This window comes from Erigeron canadensis, chromosome 2 (assembly GCF_010389155.1).
Source record: "Erigeron canadensis isolate Cc75 chromosome 2, C_canadensis_v1, whole genome shotgun sequence".
NCBI classification, from domain to species: domain Eukaryota; kingdom Viridiplantae; phylum Streptophyta; class Magnoliopsida; order Asterales; family Asteraceae; genus Erigeron; species Erigeron canadensis.
This window is the reverse complement of record NC_057762.1, coordinates 3,358,467-3,375,192: the sequence shown is the minus strand read 5'-3', so window position 1 is coordinate 3,375,192 and position 16,726 is coordinate 3,358,467. Positions and strand designations below refer to the sequence as shown.

At 34.5% G+C, this 16,726-nt stretch overlaps 4 protein-coding genes across 5 annotated transcripts; 2 read left to right on the top strand and 2 right to left on the bottom strand.

The window, feature by feature from the left end:
* Window positions 1–981: 981 nt before the first annotated feature.
* On the top strand, window positions 982–4,968 carry LOC122589643 (peptidyl-tRNA hydrolase, mitochondrial-like). 2 transcript variants are annotated; one of them, XR_006322296.1, is made up of 9 exons: window positions 982–1,367; window positions 2,118–2,202; window positions 2,405–2,472; window positions 2,567–2,617; window positions 2,694–2,767; window positions 3,705–3,763; window positions 4,191–4,267; window positions 4,352–4,542; window positions 4,862–4,968. XR_006322296.1 is itself a non-coding variant. In XM_043761959.1 (8 exons), exons 1-8 carry the CDS (start codon window positions 1,035–1,037, stop codon window positions 4,457–4,459), a joined length of 855 nt encoding a protein of 284 aa, XP_043617894.1. In that variant the 5' UTR covers window positions 983–1,034; the 3' UTR covers window positions 4,460–4,725. The 2 variants fall into 2 exon arrangements, 1 of the variants encoding a protein (XP_043617894.1); XM_043761959.1 differs by lacking the exon at window positions 4,862–4,968 and having other exon boundaries at window positions 983–1,367; window positions 4,352–4,725.
* Window positions 4,969–5,323: 355 nt separating this feature from the next.
* On the top strand, window positions 5,324–8,382 carry LOC122589644 (protein SPA, chloroplastic). Its single transcript, XM_043761960.1, has 5 exons — window positions 5,324–5,538; window positions 5,659–5,742; window positions 7,026–7,077; window positions 7,366–7,522; window positions 8,174–8,382. Exons 1-5 carry the CDS (start codon window positions 5,365–5,367, stop codon window positions 8,193–8,195), a joined length of 489 nt encoding a protein of 162 aa, XP_043617895.1. The 5' UTR covers window positions 5,324–5,364; the 3' UTR covers window positions 8,196–8,382.
* A 3,773-nt stretch (window positions 8,383–12,155) lies between these two features.
* LOC122587522 lies at window positions 12,156–12,605 on the bottom strand. Its single transcript, XM_043759707.1, has one exon. It carries the CDS (start codon window positions 12,603–12,605, stop codon window positions 12,156–12,158), a length of 450 nt encoding a protein of 149 aa, XP_043615642.1.
* On the bottom strand, window positions 12,602–12,985 carry LOC122587521. Its single transcript, XM_043759706.1, has one exon. It carries the CDS (start codon window positions 12,983–12,985, stop codon window positions 12,602–12,604), a length of 384 nt encoding a protein of 127 aa, XP_043615641.1.
* Window positions 12,986–16,726: the final 3,741 nt, after the last annotated feature.

Here is a 16,726-nt window from a genome sequence, read left to right as displayed (position 1 = left end):
CTTTTTTCAGATGATTAAATAAAAGGACTAAATGTCAAAAAGCTTTTTTGACATGTGCAAAATTCATAAGTGAAATTACTATTTCTTGTAAAGGTTTGAATTTGGATCGACATATACATATGCATCTCAACATTATTGCAAACTCAAATTATGGTAAAGGTATATAATCTTAAGCACTATCAAGATGATTTAATGCCACACAAAATGTTTATGTTTAGATATCTTTAGATAAAATCAAGAAAAGTTCGAAAAATATATAAAAAAAAACCCGATACAATGAAGTAAGAATAAGCAAACAACTCAAAAACCCCAAAATGACAAATCACCCGAATCTGTACCGAGCATATTTTATGTTTAGATATCTTTAGATAAGTATCTTGGCAGTAGTCAAGAAAAGTTTGAAAAATATTCGGAAAAAAACCCAATACCATGAAATAAGGATGAACAAACAACTCGAAAACCCCAAAATGAACAAATCACCCGAACCTATACCGAACATATTTGACCTGGTTTCCGGTCTTATTTTTTCCAACATTTTCGGTTTCGATTTTTGCCGTTTCGGTCCGGTCTTTGGATATGAATTTCAAAACAATATAAGGTACCATTTCAAAATAATATTTCGTTTTTCATATTTTGTGTTGACTCAGTTTTGGTCCGGTCCTCGGGTTCTTCTTCCTATTATCGGATTTGACGGGTTTGATTCGAGTTGTGACCCAATCGCATCGCTACTTTAAGTTTAAAAAAAGAAAAGATGTATTATTGTTTCGTAATCAACTCATTTCAAATAGATTGACCACTGGTTTGTTTTAAAGTGAGTCAAGAGAGTTTTTACTCTTTAAGGTCTCCTTAACATGATGATAGTTTTTTCATCGATGTCTTAAATGGGGATGTGCTTGTTGAAAGCGCTTTCTAGCAAATTTACAATTCAATCCCAAATAGTTTCAATAATCCCAAAACAACCCCTACACTCTCCCACCACTTTCCATACACTTTCCGGCCCAATTAACACCAAAAATCTCACATTCACACCCACAATGAATAATATAGCCACCGGAATCCCATTATCATTATCATCATCTTCTTCTTCCACTTTATTCAATCTCAATCGCTATCGCCAATTTCTTATCACCTCATTTTCTTCTTCTTCTTATGAACCCCAAATTAAACCAAGATTTTATAGAAAAGTTACAATGTCTTCATCTTCATATGCATCCCCGGCGGCCAATTCCGGTGTAACACCGTCGGTTCCCGGAGACCCAGTTACGGAAATTAGCAAGAAGCCGCCGCCGCCGCCGGCAAAGCAATATCCTTGGCTGATTGTCGGTCTTGGAAACCCTGGCAAATTGTATAACCGCACTAGACACAATGTTTGTATTCCTTTTTTCTTTTGTTTTATATATATATATATTGAAAAAGTTTACTTTATGAATTTGCCATTCATAGTAAATACCAAGAAAATAGTATGATTAACCCGACTCTTTGTTATATATGTATTCGAAATTTAGTATGGCTTTAATCAAATTATATATCTATGCTGTTGTATAAAACATTGAACTTGTGGGACTTTCCAAAGAAGTTGATACAACCAAGTAACCGACACAAAGACACGTTCTATACGTTTTTAGTTTTGTAGTATTGCATGAAGACACTGGTAGTCTAACCTTAATCATTGGTGTTCTGAATTTGCCATTTATAGGAGTGAGTTTTGGTGTATACAAGGTTTAAATCGGCGTTAGGATGAAATTTAGATTCGTACAGTAATTTAGTCATGCATTGAATAAGTGAATACCAAGAAAGAAAAACAACATGGATGCAACTCTTTTAGTTATATATGTTTAGATGGGTAGCCAAGAAAATCAATACAGATGATGCATAGGATTAGTGAATGTTTAGGAAAAAGTTTCGAGATTTAGGAAGTGGGGCAAGAAAAAGACCAAATGCTAATCGTATAATCACTGGAACTTACTTTATTTATTGGTATAACAGTGGGTGTTGTAGTTGATATGATTATGAAAGTGTAAGGTAGTGAGATTTGAAGAAAATGATGAATCTCTTTTGTTGAGTATGTAACTGAAAAAAGGTTTGAAACGACCGGCATGACCTTTGGATACTTGCAGGTGGGTTTTGAGATGATTGATGCAATAGCAGAAGCTGAGGGTATTCCCGTTAGCGGTGTTTCTTTCAAAGCATTCTTTGGGAAAGGTTTGTTGGTTAAATTAATTATTGTTCTTAATGTGAGTATGCTCTAACTAAACGAATTTGTAATGCATGTTCAGCAAATGAAGTATAACCTAAAACCTGTTTTGCATTGACAAATAGGCTTAAATTTTATTAGTATGTTATAAATTTCTCTGAAATTTCTGAATTTAATAACTTCATGGTGTTGGTTTTTCTTTCTTGTTAGGGTCTATTGGAAATGTACCATTGATGCTTGCTAAGCCTCAGACTTTTATGAATGTTAGCGGTGAGTCTGTAAGTAAGCTCATCGGATTCTACAACTGTTGTGTTTTCTTTTTCTTCTTTTGTTTTATACAATCTTGTTGACTTCTTGATTTTTTTTTTCAAGGTTGGAGCAATTGTTTCTTTCTATAAGATTCCACCTAAACAAGTACTCGTGGTAAAGTGTCCAACTAATATTTGCTTTCAATTTATTTCCTTTTAAATACTTTGAACTCATGATTTGTCACTTGCAGATTTACGATGACTTGGATTTGCCTTTTGGAAAGTTGCGGCTATTGCCAAAAGGTGGACATGGTGGACACAACGGGTAACTAGCACAAGCTCTATAGCTGCAAAATTTAATAAAATCTACTGTTGTATGCCGAATAATACTTCTTACATGTAATGATGTAAACATGTAGGACTCTAAATATTTGAAGGGTTATGACATGAGTAATCTAAAATGCATGTTTAAGAAGTTGAACTACTCACATAGGAATTGCTAATTATATACCCCTGAAGGAGAATATTAGTTTATAAATTACGAGTTTTGATGAGTTAACCCTCGATATACACTTTCTATTTAATGTGCTAGACTAACTGATGATCTGATTTGGTCTTTAGTTTTAGACATGTATTTTATGATTCTTGAACAACAGTGTATTAAGAATCAATGTGTATTCCATATCTTCAATCTTGTTCTAGCAGAAAAAATATACATTGTTCCTCTCAATCTGCTTGAACTGCAAAGTTCCAATGCTTTGACTTGGTTGATCTCGTATTTAGCTGGCAATGCTGTAGTGATAAGTTTATCTATAAATTTGAAATCATGACAAGGCAGTGATATTTGACAAGTTGTCTGCTTTCTAGAATTATGCTTCCCTATGTCCGTATTGATTTAGGTTACAATGGCACTCGCATCACCTGTGTATTCTGTGTGATGTACTGATGTGATTGTTTTTGGATCTGGCCATATACATTTTCCATGTTTCTTTAGTTTCAATCATCAATACATTGTGGTTACTTGCACCATCTTAAACAAGCTTTTGCACGTTTTTATGCATCCTGATGGCACATTTTGAGCTCCTATATTTGCTCTGTTTTTCTATCTTTACCCCCTTTTAGTCGTTGTTTAACACCTAGGTCTTGAACAGTTTCTATTCATTGTTCATTCTTAGCCTGCAGCAGCATCTAAAACAAATTCCTAGTATTCTCATCTGATCCCCATGCTCTGTATTGATACTGATGTTTGTTATATTTTGAAGGATGAAGAGTGTGATCAATCATCTCAAAGGCAGTCGTGACTTTCCGCGTTTAAGAATAGGTTGGTTGACCACCTTTAATCGTTTCCACTTGATGTGACAATTTTGGCGGTTCGGGTGATATGGGTACTGGGTAGGCAGGTAGCTGGTTAACATAGGCAATTTTCCTGTACTATTCGGGCTGGGTTAATCTGAAACAGTTGGTTACTTTTTTTAAACTAGTGTGTTAAGTATGATTACAAAGTTTAAATTATCTTACGAGTTAGGAATAATCTAAAAGTGAATAATGATATGGGAGGTTTTAATCAAAATATCATGTTGTGCAACTTTTAACTCTTTTACATAAAAATTATATTTATTTTCACCCTTTTGACCTGCTAGGATAAACATAACCTAAATTAATGCATTCATAAATTGTGACGAAATTGTCTCCTTTAGTTCCACTAAATATATGTTGCAATTTAGTGATGAGTTGGTCATCCTTTGTAGGCATTGGGAGGCCTCCTGGCAAGATGGAAGCTGCTAGCTATGTTCTTCGGCGATTTACCAAACAAGAAAGCGATGAGGTATGTCACATAACATTTGAATAACATACAAACAACTAGATAGCTTAATGATGGAATTGGATCATGTCACTTTGTGTTTTGCAGCTGGAGTTTACTTTCCAAACTGGCATTGAAGCGGTTCGGATCCTTCTACTGCAAGGTTTTGATAAGAGTGCGACATTTGTTAATAGTTTGAAACCCATGAAGGTATAAATAACTGTAGAACATCCATGGGTCAAGACAGGTATATGGGGAATAAGAAATGATTAACTTATCTGTCAGCCAACCATTTCAAGGTGATTATTATTTTTTTGACATGCATATATAGCTTTTTAAATAGCGATAGACTAGCTATTGTTAGGTTATTCTTTTAAAATTGTGTGAAAAAGGATGTAATTGATTTGAGATTTTAGCACATACAAAATTTACGTATGGTAAAGATTTTGAACTTTTATCATATAGATGTGAATTGATATCTATTCGAAATGTTTCGTAGCTTTTGATATCGTTTGCTGAGAAATGATGTTCACACTTTATAATCTGTTTCTCTAGAATTGAGAACTTTTTGTTACAAATTTGTGATGGTGTATATGATTGTTCTAAATTTTGTTTCAGCTGTTTGACATTGAGCGTTGAAGATCATGAAAAACACAGTTATGTTTGGAATGCTTTCTAAGACGAAATATATATCAGATTGAGTTTTTTTTTTTTTTCCCATTTTCCATTTTTTTTATATTAAAGTTAAAACTATGTTGAAATTTATTATTTTATTCGCCGTTTTTATTATTACAATTCGACGTGAATTGTACTCCAAATTATCATTTAGTAAGTCGTACATATATCAAAACAACCTGTAATAAACGGATGAGGTATTTTTTCTGTTAAATAAAATAAAATTAAATAACTAAAGGTAAAGTAAAAAAAATAATAATTCCATGAAGTATAATATTTGCATTTTCATTTTCCATTCTAAGCAACAAAAACTAAAAAGTTGCATCTCCTGGTTGAAAATTGGTATGACCCCACATGATCCAAACTCCCTCCAATGTTGATGGATGTTTTGTTTCTTGAGATAGACATAGAGAAAAACACACAGAAAACAGCACCAAATTAAAAAAATGTCATCTGCAACTTCACTTGGCTCTCCATTTCTATCTCCACCTTCTTCTTCAACTTCTTCGTTGAAACATTCTTCTTCATCATCATCTTCTCATTCTCATTTGGTCTCCTTCAAATGCTCAAGAAACCAACGTCATCCACACCTTATCAAAGCTGAGCTAGACCAAAACACGGTTTGTTTTTTTAGTTTTTATTTCTTTTTTGTTGTTTTCTAAGTTAAAAAAAAAAACACAATGTTGTAATCTATGTTTTTACTTTTTGTTGAGTAGTTAGTTATGTTTTGGTGGTGACAGGTGATTGCTGTGGCTGTTGGAGTGGTTAGTGTAGCTGCTGGACTTGGGATTCCGATTTTCTACGAGTCACAGATTGATAATGCCGTATGTCGGTTCATTCGTGTTCTTTCATTTTCGTTTGATAGTTTTACACTCGTATGGTGCCAAATCAATCTATTTGATTAAGGATACCAATTAGTTCTCAAAGTGATGATAAATAGGAGTGATATATAAATTGCCCTGGACAAACTTTTAATCTAATGTAATATACATAGGAATCGAGTATACTTTACAACATCAATCAAGTAACTTTTAATGAAAGTGTCGGGTGTGAGTCAATTTTAATGAAAGTGTCGTACACCCATAAACGTTCATGTGTAATTATCTCCTTTGTTTTACCATAAAAACTGTTTCATTTGAACAAACCCCATCATATATTAGTAGTTTTTTAAGGCATGACTGCCTACATCAACATCATACGTTTTTAGTGTGTGTACGACTTACTGATCTTAGGAACCTACTCAATGAGACAATGACTGGAAGTATTAGAATTCTCAATCATCTTCCCGCATACATAGTGATATATTGGGGGAGTTTGAATGGGTAAACTAATTAGTGAAAAAAATATAAAGTAGAGCACTTGTCCCCAGAACCACATTAGATCCCCATCATCCCACACCGTAAGGGTTATGATGCCTGTAAAGTACCTTCTAGGGATGAGAAAAAAACCCGAAACCCGTGACCCGACCTGGAACCGGCCCGAACCGACCCGCCTGAAGGGCTAACGGGCTGTGTCTCTCAACTTCACATCTAGGCCCAAGCTGCATTGGTAATGGGTACCATTATCTATTGATGGATTGGTAGGTAAACTAATTGGGTATTACTTAAGCAATTCATACTCTGAGTTATGTTCTTCAACTTGCAATAATCACTTTGAGTACGGAGGGTGTAGTAGGCATCGAATTGAGCTCTTCACCGATTTGAATTCCGAGAGTTAAATTAGTGGGCAATCTTCTAACTTATTCATGTTTACGATTTTATGAGAATCTCAAAAAATAGCAGTTTTTCCCCTTATGATAGTACAATTAGTTGTGTAGAACCAAAGGAAATATCAACAACATGTCAAAAACAGAAAGAGCATCAATCTAATAAAAAAAATTAGACCTCTTGACAATGTCATTTTTGGATACCCGATTCACCAAGTCAAATAATCATCCTGCACCCTCTGGATAAAAGCGACAAGCTACTTGTCATATTAGAATGAATCATGATACTTGTTGAAAACTGAATATGACACTGATACTATAACATATATGAATTGGATATTCCATTCGAAAACAGATTATCATTGCATATATAGCATTTTAACATTAATGTATGTACTGCAGTCAAAACGAGATAACACACAACCATGCTTTCCATGCAATGGAACCGGGGCACGTAAGTTGAGCTCTTTATTTCTATCCTTATTTATAATTTTGAAGCGTCAGATTTCTTGTGTTAAAAGGATGATGTGAATCAAGATTGCTTCTTTGTCATTTACGTTGTATAAATAATATTTCCAAAGCATACTAAACATAAAGTGAGAGGAAAAAATGTACTAGTTGCATACGCTTGGTAACATTTATACGATAATGATACACTTCCAATGATATGCAGGATCTAAGTCCACGTCATTCTGCGTATTCTAATCTAATTTGGGCAGATGTTAAAATTCTTTTTTTCCAGAATCGTGCAGATTTTGCACAGGAAGTGGTACTGTAACAGTTGAACTTGGCGGTGGTGAAAAAGAAGTGTCTAAATGCATAAACTGTGATGGTGCTGGTGGATTAACGTGCACCACATGTCAAGGCAGCGGGATTCAACCTCGATACCTTGACCGCAGGTACATTCACATGAGATTTGTTTCTGCTTGAGTGGTGCGAGTTAGAAGTGACAATGTTAACCAGTTTGACTAAATTGGGTCAAGTTGGGTTGTACTTTATCTCCAACGGGTCATATGAATAAAGTTTTACAAACTTAGTTAAAACGAAAAATGTCAAAGGGTTCAAGTTGGGTTGTATTGTATCTCCAAAGGGTCATATGAATAAAGTTGTACAAATTTAGTTATAACTTAAAACGAAAATAAAGTCAAACGGGTCAAACAGGCAAGGGAGTTTCCCCAAGTGTTTCAAATACTTTTAAGGGCACCCTACTTATGACCTTCTAAATTACTTATTTGAATGAATGAATTATAATTATAAAATGTAGTTTGTAAAAAAAAAAAAAAGGTAATTGGATGGCAACCCCCCAATGCCATGTACCGTATTGGTACCCACTAATCCCCCAGCTGGGCTAGTGTCCAGGTGATTCTCAACCAATTAATATTACCCAGAATATCTCGAGTTTTAAGACTCGAACCCGGGGTATTCCCCCCAAGAATTGGCGGCTGGAAGGGTGTACATCCTAGCAACCACTGTACTATTAGTTGGAGTACATGTAGTTTGTATAATCCCTCTCTATCGTAACTCATAAAAGTTGTGATTTGTATCGCCAGAGAATTCAAGGACGACGACTAGAGATAGTCTTTTTGGGGGCAGCATCTTTGGTGGATTTCGGATCATGATCAGAGGGTACTTAACTTCATTTACTGTAAAGATGAATGAACATCATTGTTTTTTCCATTTTCTCCTTGCAGAAAAATAATATTCTCTTGCTTATAAGAAACATTACTATATCGGAATATATCTACATTTTTTTTGTAAAGTTCTTGAATTCTTCTATTTTTGTTGAGCTAATAACTAATGGTCCATCAATTTTCCAGTTATGTATAACTGTATAAGAGCAACAACTCATTCACATTTCACATATGCATCTTTATTCAGTTGGTGTTAATTTGAGCCGATAGATCACAAACTTACTTATCCTGTGAAAATAATGGTAAGCTCGGTTTTACTTTTAGCCCCGTGGGTTGCCATGTTTGAAAGCATAAGGTGTTGGGTTCGAATCATCAAAATCCAGAATCTTTGCCTAGTTAATAGGCTCAAATTTTTAGGATTCAAAATTACGCGTGTGACAAGATGAATGGATTAAGAAGGGTTTTAGGTTCAATGACAGGTTGGGTAAAACCGTAAAAGTTATTTTAGGTTTGGTAATGGGTCGGTAGGGTCTTCACAGAAAATCAATTATATACTAAAAACGCCATTGAAGTTCTTACAATGCCGAAGTTTCTTGCATTATGAAGCTTTCAAAACAGTATATGAGAGAATAGTAGAATACCACCAAAATCAGGAATTTTTGCCCAGCTGTTATAGGCTTAAAAAACTCAAATCCGATGGATTCTTATAGAGGTGGCCTTTGTAAAAGGTTTACCTACAGAGCTGTATCAAATCTTGCTTTAAACAGTGTGCGTATATATACGATTTGTTTTGAAAACGATGTCTTGTGACATCCACAACAAATCTTGCTTTAAACAGTTATACATTGTACAATAATATATTTATTGTAAATGGCAAAAATCTGTTTGAGTTTATCACTACCCATTAATTTATATAAAATCCATTTCATCACATAACTGAATTTTATTTTTATTTTTTAAAGATTGTTAGCTGCTAGAAGCATATATTTTATGCCCTTAATTAATTTGAATGGAACTATTTTTATACTACGGGTTTTTATTCCTATACTGCATGAAATTTGTTAGGACTACTTTGCCCAAATATATTAATTACTCCTTTTACTATTGATTTCTTGTACGTCCATTTTTACTCCACCCAGTCTTCCAGTTCCACTCTTATTTCTACCTTTTACTTAGTGTTGGCAACAAACAATTATCACGCATATAACCACACTGAATCTTTGTTGGTTGTCATATAAAACTCTATTTACTCTCATTTCATAACGTACATAAACTGTTCGTATAAGTCCTACGATAGATTGGTGCCCATTTGGAAAACTGAATTGGTCACAAAGAATTCAACTACGTACTACTACGAAAAATTAGCTTTGTACAACTCTCTTAATATGCTTGTTATACTGTTAGTTCATTATAGTTTTAGTATGAATATATTACATTGCACTCTGAATATTTGTTTCATCATCAACGATTTGCCACAAGAAAAACACAATGTAATAAAACATCTTCACGACTAAGGACCTCATACAACCTATAAAATTTATATCATCAATAACTCAAAAAACTGAAAACCACTTTACCAAGAGTTTATGATAATGGTCTTTTTTCTCCATCGAAAAACATGGTGTAATAATGAAAATGTTGTAACATGAAATCCAATTTATAATATGAGATAAAATTTCAATCGGAATAAAAACTTTCTTATACTAATTACTTGTCTAGACTCTAGTATGATGTGTCGTGAGCAATGGTTTAAGAGCAAGAAAGGCAAGATGAATAGGAATATGGTAAATATGTTATCAATTACCAATACATCACATATATAAAAAATTTAAAATTAATCATTAAGGGCAATTAGGCAAAAAGGTAATAAAATTTTTGTTGTTGTGACTTGTGAGAGAAGTAAAACTTGTAGTACAAAAATCATCTCCCAATTTAAATGTGGTATGTTTTTCGAACTCATTGTTGAAAAAAATAAAGTCATTTAATTAGAATGTTACTTGGTTGTATTTTTTTTCCTTTCCAAACCTCAACATACCATTTGAACGAAACGGTTTTCTGACTTACTCGTTATCAGAAAATAAAATGTAATTGTACGAATTGAATGAGAGTTTTCCTTTCCATCAGAAAAATATATCGTAACAAACAGCTTGATAAGCTTTACCCGGTTGCTCGTTTAATTGAGAAATGTACCAAGAGATGAAACTGGATAATAATAAATTGTTAAAATAATCTTCAACGACAATTTATCAAGTGATAGATATTTAGATTTATACCTATACTACATTATAAAGTATTTGTTCCCTCCAATTTTCAACTAATTTAAAGGTTGAAAACCTATTATGTCTCCCTTTTAATTTAGGAAAATGATTAATCAATCTAACTCATATGCCTAAAAATCAACCTAAAACCTTAAGAACTTGACATGTGGATTCCACTAATTCTTTTTCCTAATCTTGCCCCCTGATTTTTTCACATGTCACCATCTTATAATTAGGTCGATTATTAGGCATACCGCATACAAATTAGGTTGATTTATCATTATCCATTAATTTATTTGTTATTTTAAACATCTCCACTTTCAAATACCTATAATATCCACTTGAAATACCTATAATACCCTTAATAAAATCAAGTTTCAACATCTATCCGCAACTCCTAAAAACACTACACTATCCCTTTACATCAATAAACTACACTAATCGTTGCCGGCATCACCACTAATTGTCACCACCAACACAGCCGCTACCGCCATGCGCCACAACCACCTGTTATCGCCGTCGCCACTACACCGTTGCCTCGCACGGACAATCGGACATATTACTAGTATTGTAACAAGCTGTTTGACAGGCTTGACAGACTGTAACTAGTACTGACTCGAATGAAAATTGTTTTAAGAAATGAGATTGGAAGTGTATCAAGAAATATATTTTGAAGAAGAGAAATATTAGGTTGTAGCGTAACTAGCTTGAATGAACAATCTCTCTCAATAATAAATTGGATTATGACGAATTGTTAACTAGTCTTGAATGAAAGGCGTATCTAGGAGATAGATATTGGATATTGGTGAATTGTTTAGTGAAGTATCGTGGGCTTGTGGCTTGTGCATGTGGAATGGATCATGTCACGAGTACGCACCCTGTGGGCCTGTGGTCCGTTAAAGAAAATATCAAAACTGTCGCAATTTTGGAATTTAGGATTATTTTTATATTGTTTTTAATTTTTTGTTGTAACAGTGATTTGATTAATATTCATTTGCATTACATTACAGTATAATAATTAGGTCAAGCGTGATTATATTCTTTGATGTGACCAAAAAGGCAAAAAATTCATAAACTCAAGTGTTTAACATCTACCGGGTTTTTTCAAACGAGCACGCAAGGGGCAAGGGTGTAGTGCCACACTTGTGCCAAATTGGCAAGTTTTGGCAAGAAATAAGCCAATAACTAGCCGCCACATGTCCGAAGTTTTTTTTTTTTTGCGCCAAAAACTAGCTAATATTTGCCAAACTACATGCTAGAGTGGTGTTCTTTTGCCAATTTGCCAATTGGAAATATTTTCAAAACAAACGTTACACTTTTATTAAACTTAAAAAACACAATACAACTAATTAAAACATTACATTTATTTAAAACATAAAACACACAAATACTTAAAAATAAAAACAAGATCACTAAACATCGATATCTAGATCTCCCAAGTGCTCCGTAATATCACGACGTAACATGTAATGTGTCTCTTCGTTACGTAAGTGATGGAGAAAATTAGGGTCGGTAACACGAAGATCGTTAGGAGGATCCCTGCTGTACACCGGTGATATCGCGTTCTTGTCGTCCTTGAGTATCATGTTATGTAAAATAACACACGCATACATCGCGTTAGTGATCTTTTCTTTGTCCCTCATTCATGTCGGTCGATCGATGATAGCCCACTTGTTCTCCAGAAGCCCGAATGCTCGCTCAACGTCTTTTCTCGCGGACTCTTGGAGTTTCTTCATTATCTTCTCCTTTCTCGCGACCGGGTATGCATACGCCTTCACAATACAAGACCAAGGTGGGTAAATACCATCCCCTAGATAGTATCCTCTGTTGTAACGGTGACCGTTTACGGTAAATGTGTACTCACGTGACTTCCCATTCACTTCGGGAATAAACAATGGCGATTGCTTCAAAACATTGATGTCATTGTTTGAGCTCGCAACACCGAAATAGGCATGCCAAAACCATAAATCATAGGAAGCAACAGCCTCAAGTATGATAGTCGGGCGTTCATGATCACCCCGATGGTATTGCCCACGCAAACTATGTGGACAATTTCTCCAAGTCCAGTGGGTACAGTCGATGCTACCGATCATGCCAGGTAAATGATGTCGGCTTCATGCACCTCATATAAACGCGCAACATCGTGGCTAGTCGGGGAACGCAAATACTCTTCACCATAAAGATACTTTACGGCAATGCAAAAGTTGTCTAGACACTCACGTGTCGTTCTAGTAGAGAACGCCAACCCCTCATCATAGTTGTCGGCGAGGTTGTCGTACGCTAGTTGCCGTAGCGCGCACGTGCACTTTTGAATCGCCAAGAACCCTCTAATACCCGCCGCATTTGCCGAAGACCGAAACCACGGAAATGCTGCAGTGATATCTTCCACGATTTTGAAAAACAACCTCCTCGACATACGATATCTCGTATGAAAGACATCGTCCTCAAACATCGGCTCATCCACAAAGTACATGTTCATTAATGTTTCATGAGCCGAGTGACGATCTCTCCAAATATATCTTCTTCTTCTGCGTCTTCTTCTAAGGCTTCAAGAGCAACAGAAGCCAAAAACTCGAAGCCGCCAGAAGATGATGACAATGACGACGATGACGAGATTTCGAGAATTATATACACGGGTAGTTCATCGTCAGACATTTTGTCTTATGAAAAATTTGATAGTTGGTGTTTGATTGTATGTGATAGTTTGTTGTTTGATAAATATGTGTTTGTATATATAGAAGTTGGAAAAGGAAAAAAAAAAAAAGTCACAGCACACTCCAAACGTTCAATTTCATAAAAAAAAAACAAAAAAAAGGTCAACAAGAACGCTCCCAACGTTCACTTTGATCGACCAAAACTAGCCGATGTAGCATGCCAATTCTAGCCGATTAAACTTGTCAATACTTGCCGAGTCACGTGCTATAGTCTTGTCGATCTGCCGATTTACCCGATGGTTTTTGCCGAGATATTTTGCCGACTACACCCTTGCCCCTAAGGAACCAAAACTGAAAAAGGTTAAAAGTGTCTAATGATACACATTATCGAACTTCAAACCACATAAACCTCCAGTTTAGCCAAAAATCATGGACCAACCAAACCTTGAGCACAAAACTAAATTAACCATAATCACTCGAGTCGTAAACTAGTACCCACTAGCCATTATCTTGAAACCAAAGATTTCAACTAAGCATCCAATAAATTAAATGCAAACAACATCACAAAAACATAAAAACCCCAAATCCAAAGGACATTATCGATTATTATTAATCTCAAATAAGCACAATATGGGATACTAAAAATACCCTAATAATTATAAGCACAATAGATTCACTAATTATATTCATAAAACATATATACTCTTTTTAGAAAGAGAAACCACAACTATTTCTATTAGGCTAATCATCGATCATATATATAATCGTGAAGGGCTTAGTAGGTATCTCTCATGGTGACAAGGGCTTAATACATTTAATATATTAAATGTCTTTTTTCCCCCGATTTTCAGCTAGTTTAATTATTTAAAACAAAACCGTATATACTTAGTTAGGGTGATGTTGTAAGATAAATAACAATTTAGTGAAAGATCACAAAAAATTTTTACAAACATAAATATATAGTAATGTTGACGATTACAGTAAAACCTAAAAAGTATTTATTTTAAAATGTTAGCAGTTCATTTCCAACACCGAAATACGCATGCCAAAACCATAAATCATAGGAAGAAACGGCCTCAAGTATGATAGTGGGCGTTCATGATCACCCCGATGGTATTGCCCACGCAAACTATGTGGACAATTTTTTCAAGTCCAGTGGGTACAGTCGATGCTACCGATCATGCCAGGTAAATGATGTCAGGCTTCATGCACCTCATATAAACGCGCAACATCGTGGCTAGTCGGAGAACGCAAATACTCTTCACCATAAAGATACTTTACGACAATGCAAAAGTTGTCTAGACACTCACGTGCCGTTCTAGTAGAGAACGCCAACCCCTCATCATAGTTGTCGGCGAGGTTGCCGTACGCTAGTTGCCGTAGCGCGCACGTGCATTTTGAATCGCCGAGAACCCTCTAATACCCGCCGCATTTGCCGAAGACCGAAACCATGGAAATGCTGCAGTGATATCTTCCACGATTTTGAAAAAAACCTTCTCGACATACGATATCTCGTACGAAAGACATCGTCCTCAAACATCGGCTCATCCATAAAGTACATGTTCATCAATCTTTCATGAGCCGAGTGACGTTCTCTCCAAATATATCTTCTTCTGTGTGCAGAAGAAGATGCAATGTCTTCTTCTAAGGCTTCAAGAGCAACATAAGCCAAAAACTCGAAGCCGCCAGAAGACGATGACAATGACGACGACGACGACGAGAATTTGGAAATTATATACACGGGTAGTTCATCGTCAAACATTTAGCCTTATGAAATGTGATAGTTTGGTGTTTGATTGTATGTGATAGTATAGTTGTATGTGATAGTTTGTTGTTTGATAAATATGTGTTTGTATATATAGAAGTTGGAAAAGGAAAAAAAAAAAACACAAAAGTCACAGCACGCTCCAAACATTCAATTTTATAAAAAAAAAAGGTCAACAAGGACGCTCCCAACGTTCACTTTGATCGGCCAAAACTAGCCGATGTAGCATGCCAATTCTTACCGATTAAACTTGTCGATACTTGCCGAGTCACGTGCTATAGTCTTGCCGATCTGCCGATTTAGCCAATGGTTTTTACCGAGACATTTTGCCGACTACACCAATTCCCCTAAGGAACCAATATTGAAAAAGGTTAAAAGTGTCTAATGATACATTATCGAACTTCAAACCACATAAACCTCTAGTTTAGCCACAAATCATGGACCAACCAAACCTTGAACACAAAACTAAATTAACCACAATCACTCGAGCCGTAAACTAGTACCCACGAGCCATTAATCTTGAAACCAAAGATTTCAACTAAGCATCCAATAAATTAAATGCAAACAACATCACAAAAACATAAAAACCCAAAATCCAAAAGACATTATCGATTATTATTAATCACAAATAAGCACAATAGATTCACTAATTATATTCATAAAACATATATACTCTTTTTAGAAAGAGAAACCACAACTATTTCTATTAGGCTAATCATCGATCATATATATAATCGTGAAGAGCTTAGTAGTTATCTCTCATGGTGACAAAGGCTTAATACATTTAATATATTAAATGTCTTTTTTTCCCCGATTTTCAGTTAGTTTAATTATTTAAAACAAAACCGTATATACTTAGTTAGGGTGATGTTGTAAGATGAATAACAATTTAATGAAAGATCACAAAATTTTTTTACAAACATAAACATATAGTAATGTTGACGATTACAGTAAAACCTAAAAAGTATTTATTTTAAAATGTTAGCAGTTCATTTCCAACATTTTATTGGAATGTGTTTGTTGCTGCCGATATATATTAAGGCGTTTAGAACATCTTATAGACCCTTTCTTTTATTGGTGTTAAACTGTTAATAACTTAGTTTAGGTACTATATATATACTCTCACAATTGGTGGGACATATGGAGGTTGAGAAACTAGATTGTCTTCTAACTCCATAAAAAGAGGGTGAATATTTTGATGGATTCGATTATCAATAACTCTTTTCTATAATACAAACATAAACAGATGAAAAAAAATTATATTAAGCTGGAAAGAGTAGATTAGAAATTCACTATTGACATTTTTATATTGAGTATGATGCTTTCACTTTGTTTCGTTTGTAGGTGGCTAGACCTTTTGTTGTATACCTAAAATTCTTGTACTTCAATCTAGCATCTTGCTAGATGGTTCTATATTAATAACATTGGGGGCCAATGTATTTTATATATTAAAAATTATGATGTGAGAGAATTTTTTTTAAAGTTAAATGCCTAATAGCCTCATATTTCCCTTTTCTATATACTTTTTGAGATTGTTCCAGAGATAAACTTTGCTTCTTCTTATTATTAACTTTTTAATTCTCATATGTATATATTGAATAAATAAAGTTTATCTGGATATTATCTCTTTTAACACAAAAACCAAAAAGCCAAAATTATGTGACAACATATTGCTCATTCCTTTTTGGGTAATGAGACGAAGATGAAATCCTTAATAATGATGTAATATAAGATTATTTGGTGTAATTTAATAATATTATATCTTTAAAAAAATGTGATAACATATATTGTATAC